The sequence below is a fragment of the Oncorhynchus clarkii genome, unplaced genomic scaffold (genome assembly GCF_045791955.1).
Source record: "Oncorhynchus clarkii lewisi isolate Uvic-CL-2024 unplaced genomic scaffold, UVic_Ocla_1.0 unplaced_contig_3539_pilon_pilon, whole genome shotgun sequence".
NCBI classification, from domain to species: domain Eukaryota; kingdom Metazoa; phylum Chordata; class Actinopteri; order Salmoniformes; family Salmonidae; genus Oncorhynchus; species Oncorhynchus clarkii.
The window spans coordinates 42,501-50,000 of NW_027260942.1; the positions used below are offsets into that span (position 1 = coordinate 42,501).

The window sequence follows — 7,500 nt, forward strand, 5'->3', positions numbered from 1 at the left end:
AGGGGGGTTAGAGAGAGAGAGAGAGAGAGAGAGAGAGAGGGGAAGGGAGGGTGAGAGAGAGGGGGGGAAGGGGTGAGAGAGAGAGAGGAGTTTGAGTTTTTATAAAACCTTTATTTTATACTCAAGTATTTAAAAAAAAAATCTCTCTTCTGGACACCTTTATTATACTCCAACCACATTGTTAACAATAATAGTGACATATGAGATAACAACCAATGCCATCTCCTCATCCTCTCTTCCACCATTTCAACCTCCCCATTACATTGTTTTCCATTGTCCCCTCATCCCCTATCTACACTCCAAGATACTTAAAACCTCCCTTACACCATTCCAGCCCCCCTGCAAACCCATGATCCCTTCAGACCATTTCCCCCAATTTATCTTTGCAGAGGATATTCCCCTAAACCGATCAATCATGAGACTCAAACTATCGACCTCCGCTTGATTTTCACTAAAATAACTACATCATAAGCATAGGCAGAGAGACGAATGGGAGGAATATCCCCTGAAAAGTACTGTACACTCCTTCAATGCGACTTCTAATGCTATTTAGTAGTGGCTCTATAGCGATTACATATAACATTCCCGACAACGAACACCCCTGCCTAATACCTCTACACACTTTAAAAGGAGCACTCAAACCACCGTTAACTTTCAATACACTTTCAATGTCACCATATATCACCCTGATCATGGCAATAAAACCAGAGTTGAAACCAAAAGCCTCAAAGGTGTGCCATAAGTATTGATGTTCAACTCAGTCAAATTTCCTTCACCTGATCAATTTAAATTAGACCAGCATTCAACCCAATAGCCCTAGAGACGTCCCTAGAGATGTTATCCTCTATCCTCTACCTCTCCATCTATAAACCCCTCCACCTCTCCCCTCCACCTCTCCACCCCTCCACCTCTCCTCTCCACCTCTCCCAGAAACCTCTCCACCTCTCCCAGAAACCTCTCCACCTCTCCACCTCTCCCAGAAACCTATCCACCCCTCCACCTCTCCAACCTCTCCACCTCTCCCACCTCTCCACCTCTCCCAGAAACCTCTCCACCCCTCCACCTCTCCTCTCCACCTCTCACAGAAACCTCTCCACCTCTCCCAGAAATCTCTCCATCTCTCCATCTCTCCCAGAAACCTCTCTACCTCTCCCAGAAACCTCTCCACCTCTCCACCTCTCCACCTCTCCCAGAAACCTATCCACCCCTCCACCTCTCCAACCTCTCCACCTCTCCCACCTCTCCACCTCTCCCAGAAATCTCTCCATCTCTCCACCTCTCCTCTCCACCTCTCACAGACACCTCTCCACCTCTCCCAGAAATCTCTCCATCTCTCCAACACTCCCAGAAACCTCTCCACCTCTCCCACCTCTCCCAGAAACCTCTCCCAGAAACCTCTCCACCTCTCCAACTCTCCACCTCTCCCAGAGAGATTGTGTTCTCTCTCACTTGGGCCCATGTGTACTGTCTCGTGCCTCCATGTTGGCTCTGCCAAATATCACAGTTCATGTGTTACAATAAGGCGCTTTAAAAAGGTCCTTGAGGCTAAATGAGGTTCTTTGTGGTTTCTGTCTAAATCGCCGACTGTGCAGTTAAAATCCCCAGCAATAAATAAATAATCCTTAGTGTTACATTTCTCAATGGTATTTGATGTCTCTGCCTCTACTGGGGCATATACATTTATATACACACAGTGATGTTTTCATACCTAACTTTTAATAACCTTCCCTCAACTACCTCTTCAACCGAAGGCAAAAGCCTTTTGAGAACAGGATAGCCACACCCCTACTCTTTGAGCTTTTATGACTATACGTCTTTCGCCCCATTTACGTTTAAAGAATACATCTTAAAACTACTCATGCCTGAAAAACAAATACAGAGAACGAGACAGAAAACACATCTCTTTACAAAGTTAAGGCTGTGACTGAACTCTTCCATTTCCTTTAGAATTTAAATCACTTGTCACTCTCATAACAGCTTTCTTGAGTCTAGCGATTTCAGGGCTTGTCAAACCTCAACTGATTTATCAATCTCTACCTTCCTCTTAGAATTAGAACCTTCATCACCCCTTAAATTCTTCCTCTTAATCATCGGTACTTTAAACACAGCTGCTTAATTTTCCATTATTTCAATCTCCTCTTGAACTCCACTTTCATTTTCCAGCACCGACTCAGCGACCCCGGTCTCAGTCTCACGTTCATCCCTTCTCGGTGGTGCATTACCTGCACCCCCGCTAGAGCTGCTACCGGGCTCTGCGCGCTGGTTCTCGAGACAACAACGTACCAAATACCCCTCTCTTCCACAGCCAAAGCATTTCATTGATTCAGTAGAAGTGTAGAACACAATCAAATCCGCCAATCTTAAAACTAAACGCTAAATTCAGTTGGTCAGTATCCTTCTTTAAAATCATGTGCACTTGTCTCCTGTGAGACACGACATGTTTCAACAAAGGAGATTTGCATCCAGAAATAACCTTTTTTTATTGTAGATACTAGTTGACCATGACGAGATAACTCTCCCTCCAACACTTCATCTCTAACGAATGGTGGCACATTAGAAAGTATAACTTTCTTTGCCCGATTCCTAAGAGGAAATACCGACGTCTGTGTCTCCCGCAATCCCTGACTGAGGGTTGACTACATATTGTCTGTTCTCTGACTGAGGGTTGACTACATCTGGTCTGTTCTCTGACTGAGGGTTGACTACATCTGGTCTGTTCCCTGACTGAGGGTTGACTACATCTGGTCTGTTCCCTGACTGAGGGTTGACTACATCTGGTCTGTTCCCTGACTGAGGGTTGACTACATCTGGTCTGTTCCCTGACTGAGGGTTGACTACATCTGGTCTGTTCCCTGACTGAGGGTTGACTACATCTGGTCTGTTCCCTGACTGAGGGTTGACTACATCTGGTCTGTTCCCTGACTGAGGGTTGACTACATCTGGTCTGTTCCCTGACTGAGGGTTGACTACATCTGGTCTGTTCCCTGACTGAGGGTTGACTACATCTGGTCTGTTCCCTGACTGAGGGTTGACTACATCTGGTATGTTCCCTGACTGAGGGTTGACTACATCTGGTCTGTTCTCTGACTGAGGGTTGACTACGTCCTGTCTGTTCTCTGACTGAGGGTTGACTACATCTGGTCTGTTCCCTGACTGAGGGGTGACTACGTCTTGTCTGTTCCCTGACTGAGGGTTGACTACATCTTGTCTGTTCTCTGACTGAGGGTTGACTACATCTGGTCTGTTCTCTGACGGAGGGTTGACTACATCTGGTCTGTTCTCTGACTGAGGGTTGACTACATCTGGTCTGTTCTCTGACTGAGGGTTGACTACATCTGATGATGTGGGGAATCACAGATAATGAGAGCTGTGGTTTCCCTGCCATGTGCAGATGGGCGAGGTGTGCGTGTCGTGCACGTGCGTTCGTGTGTGTGTGTATGTATGTACTTAGACGCCTGTCTGGGCCATCTGTGGGATCCCAGCTGACTTGTAGGGCATGTTACCATGGTAACCGTCTCCTTAGGGTGTCTCTGTGTGTCTGTGTTGACTCTTCTCATTTTGGTCTCTCCACTGTATCATAATATGCATGATTCTTACTGCTAAGGCGAGAGGGCACGAGACAAATCAAATCTGTTTCTCTTTAAACTCCCAATTGAATTGTAAAAGCTGCAGAGCCCAGTTAATGTGTTTGTTATTTACAATACTGAGTGACTGAAATAAATCCTTGTCTGCCTTCCCATTCTTCTACCCTTCTCCAGAAGTACGCATTTCTTCACTCCCCCTTATGCATTTAAAGGCATTGGATTGGTGCAAACATGGCTTGAGGTAGTTTTACCCGTTTACCTCACAACAGTCCCTTCCTTTTAGATCCTCGAGGGGAAGTGTACAAGAGCAGACATGAGGAGGAGGGCAGAGAATCAGACTGTAGCCCTTGTTCTTGTTGTTGATTTGAGCATGTTAGGATTGAGAGTGAGACAGGTGGTCCATGTTCCACACAGCCTTATGAGGATGGGTCTAGCTAGTCCTTCTATACTAGTCCTCCTCTGGATGTCCCCTTCATTCACCCTACATAACCCCCTTCCTCAAACATAACCCCCTTCCTCAAACATAACCCCCTTCCTCAAACATAACCCCCTTCCTCAAACATAACCCCCTTCCTCAAACATAACCCCCTTCCTCAAACATAACCCCCTTCCTCAAACATAACCCCCTTCCTCAAACATAACCTCCTTCCTCAAACATATCCCCCTTCCTCAAACATAACCCCCTTCCTCAAACATATCCCCCTTCCTGAACATATCCCCCTTCCTCAAACATAACCCCCTTCCTCAAACATAACCCCCTTCCTCAAACATAACCCCTTCCTCAAACATAACCCCCTTCCTCAAACATAACCCCCTTCCTCAAACATAACCCCCTTCCTCAAACATATCACCCTTCCTGAACATATCCCCCTTCCTCAAACATATCCCCCTTCCTCAAACATAACCCCCCTTCCTAAAACATAACCCCCTTCCTCAAACATAACCCCCTTCCTCAAACTAAACACCTTCCTCAAACATAACCCCCTTCCTCAAACATAACCCCCTTCCTCAAACATATCCCCCTTCCTCAAACATATCCCCCTTCCTCAAACATATCCCCCTTCCTCAAACATAACCCCCTTCCTTAAACATAACCTCCTTCCTCAAACATAAACCCCTTCCCAGTGGAGGCTGCTGAGGGGAGGACGGCTCATAATAATGGCTGGAATGGTATCAAACACATAGAAACCATGTTTGATACCATTCCACTCATTCCGTTCCAGCCATTCCGTTCCAGTCTGTCCTCCCCAATTAAGGTGCCACCAACCTCCTGTGCCCTTTCTCACAGGCCTCTGTCCCTGTCTCACCCAGTGGGATGTGGGATGTTGAGCAGAGACAAGGCCATTTCGTCTACGTGCTGGTTGAGCTCAAACTGGTGTCATACCTCGATATAGTGACAGATTTCCAGACCCTTTCCTGTTGCCTACCCCTGCCTTAGGCCCTAGGTATGCCAAGTATGTGCCAGGCAGATTCTATACTGAGGACACTAGGAAGTGTCCCTTTGTGCCTGATAGAGGCTTGGTGTGGGGGTTGTGCAATACTGCATTGTCATTTACTGATTGATTTGAACTGCCAGTCTTTTTATCGCTTTAACCTCTTATATGCTCTCTCTCTCTCTCTCTCTCTCTCTCTCTCTCTCTCTGTCTCTCTCTCTCTCTCTCTCTCTCTCAAACTCTCTCTCTCACACTCCCTCTCCTCATTCTTCCTCTCTCTCTACCGCTACCCCCTACCTCTCACCCCCCTCTTCGTCTCTCCCCTCACTCCCTCCCCCCTCTCTCTCTCCCCTCCCCCCCTCTCTCTCTCCCCTCACTCCTCCCCCTCTCTCTCTCCCCTCTCACCCCCTCTCTCTCTCACCCCTCACTCCCTCCCCCCTCTCTCTCCCCTCACTCCTTCCCCCCTCTCTCTCTCCCCTCTCCCCCCCTCTCTCTCTCCCCTCACTCCTTCCCCCTCTCTCTCTCTCTCTCCCCTCACTCCCTCCCCCCTCTCTCTCCCCTCACTCCTTCCCCCCCCTCTCTCTCTCCCCTCACCCCCCCCTCTCTCTCCCCTCACTCCTTCCCCCTCTCTCTCCCCTCACTCCTTCCCCCCTCTCTCTCTCCCCTCTCCCCCCCTCTCTCTCTCTCCCCTCACTCCTTCCCCCCTCTCTCTCTCTCCCCTCACTCCTTCCCCCCTCTCTCTCTCTCCCCTCACTCCCTCCCCCTCTCTCTCCCCTCACTCCTCCCCCCCCCCTCTCTCTCTCCCCTCACTCCCCCCCCTCTCTCCCCTCACTCCTTCCCCCTCTCTCTCTCTCCCCTCACCCCCCCCCTCTCTCCACTCACTCCTTCCCCCCTCTCTCTCTCTCCCCTCACTCCCCCCCTCTCTCTCCCCTCACTCCTTCCCCCCTCTCTCTCCCCTCACTCCTTCCCGCCTCTCTCTCTCCTTCCCCCCCCTCTCTCTCTCCCCTCACTCCTTCCCCCCTCTCTCTCTCTCCCCTCACTCCTTCCCCCCTCTCTCTCTCTCCCCTCACTCCTTCCCCCCTCTCTCTCTCTCCCCTCACTCCCTCCCCCCTCTCTCTCCCCTCACTCCTTCCCCCCTCTCTCTCTCTCCCCTCACTCCCCCCCCCCTCTCTCCCCTCACTCCTTCCCCCCTCTCTCTCTCTCCCCTCACCCCCCCCCTCTCTCTCCCCTCACTCCTTCCCCCCTCTCTCTCTCTCCCCTCACCCCCCCCCCCCTCTCTCCCCTCACTCCTTCCCCCCTCTCTCTCCCCTCACTCCTTCCCCCCTCTCTCTCTCCCCTCTCCCCCCCTCTCTCCCCTCTCCCCCCTCTCTCTCTCCCCTCTCCTCCCCCTTCTCTCTCCCCTCACTCCTTCCCCTCCCCCCCTCTCTCTCCCCTCACTCCTCCCCCCCCCCCCCCCCCCCTCTCTCCCCTCACTCCTTCCCCCCTCTCTTTCCTCGTCAGTGTCTAGTTGTCATGGCAGACAGTCGGCAGCCCGAGGACAACAGCTCCTCTCACTGGGCCCCTCCCACTAACGGAGCCCAGGACCAGTCAGCTGCCCTCGCTGGCCACGGAGAGAACGGCTTCTCCTCTTACAGAGAGAACGGCTATCACGGAGGACACGCTGCCACAGCAGGTGAGAGAGCGCTGGGGGGGGTATAGCCACATGTTAACTGAAGCGGTGGGCGTTACCATGCAGCCTCGTTGAGGTTTCCTTGAGCCCCTGAGGGAAATAGCTGGAGCTGTATCCCTATAGGGTTTTAGGGACCTCGTTGGAGTTGGTGGTTTACCTGTAGACGTGTATAGTAGGCTGATTTTACGATTACAATACGACTTGCTGATAAGGAAGGATGTGACTGTGTAAAGGCCTGGTTTTGTCCTTCAGGTTGAGTTTACTGTAACAGAGTAGTACACTGGCATGGTCCTTCAGGTTGAGTTTACTGTAACAGAGTAGTACACTGGCATGGTCCTTCAGGTTGAGTAATTAACTGAGCCTCAGGTGCTTCAGTGGCCTAGGGCACCTTTTAGGGACATGGACATCGTTAAATAAGATGGCGTTCTTCAGTGACGTATGAAGTCATTCAGTGACAGAGGTTAGAGTAGGTGTTTGTGTGCTTGTGCATGTGTCTCAATGTTTGTTTGTCTGCATGTCTGGCTGTGTGTATGTGTGTCTGTGTCTGCAATTCTGCTTGTATATGTATGCGTGTCTGCGTTTCTGTACGTGTGTGTGTGTGTGTGTGTGTGTCCGCGTGCAGAGCAAGTGTCAGCCCGTATAGTTGAGAAGGTGACAGCAGAGGCGGTGGCAGTGCTCAAGCAGGAGCAGGACAAGCAGGACTCTACTAGGAGACTGTCCTCAGGTAGGCCTTAGTGACAGAGTTCCCTACAATACCTTGTTTCACACTACTGAGCAGAGCCGTGTCAGGGTGGAAAGATAAGTGTGAAAAGGG

The 7,500-nt window shown here is 50.4% G+C and overlaps 1 protein-coding gene across 1 annotated transcript in view; it reads left to right on the forward strand.

The window, feature by feature from the left end:
* LOC139402471 (microtubule-associated protein 2-like) overlaps nt 1–7,500 on the forward strand; it is a 55,161-nt gene that overhangs the window by 20,286 nt on the left and 27,375 nt on the right. Inside the window, exons 3-4 of the mRNA XM_071146432.1 lie at nt 6,518–6,689; nt 7,309–7,410. Coding sequence (XP_071002533.1) covers nt 6,530–6,689; nt 7,309–7,410 — 262 coding nt within the window. The 5' untranslated portion in view covers nt 6,518–6,529. The remainder of the gene's footprint in view (nt 1–6,517; nt 6,690–7,308; nt 7,411–7,500) is intronic.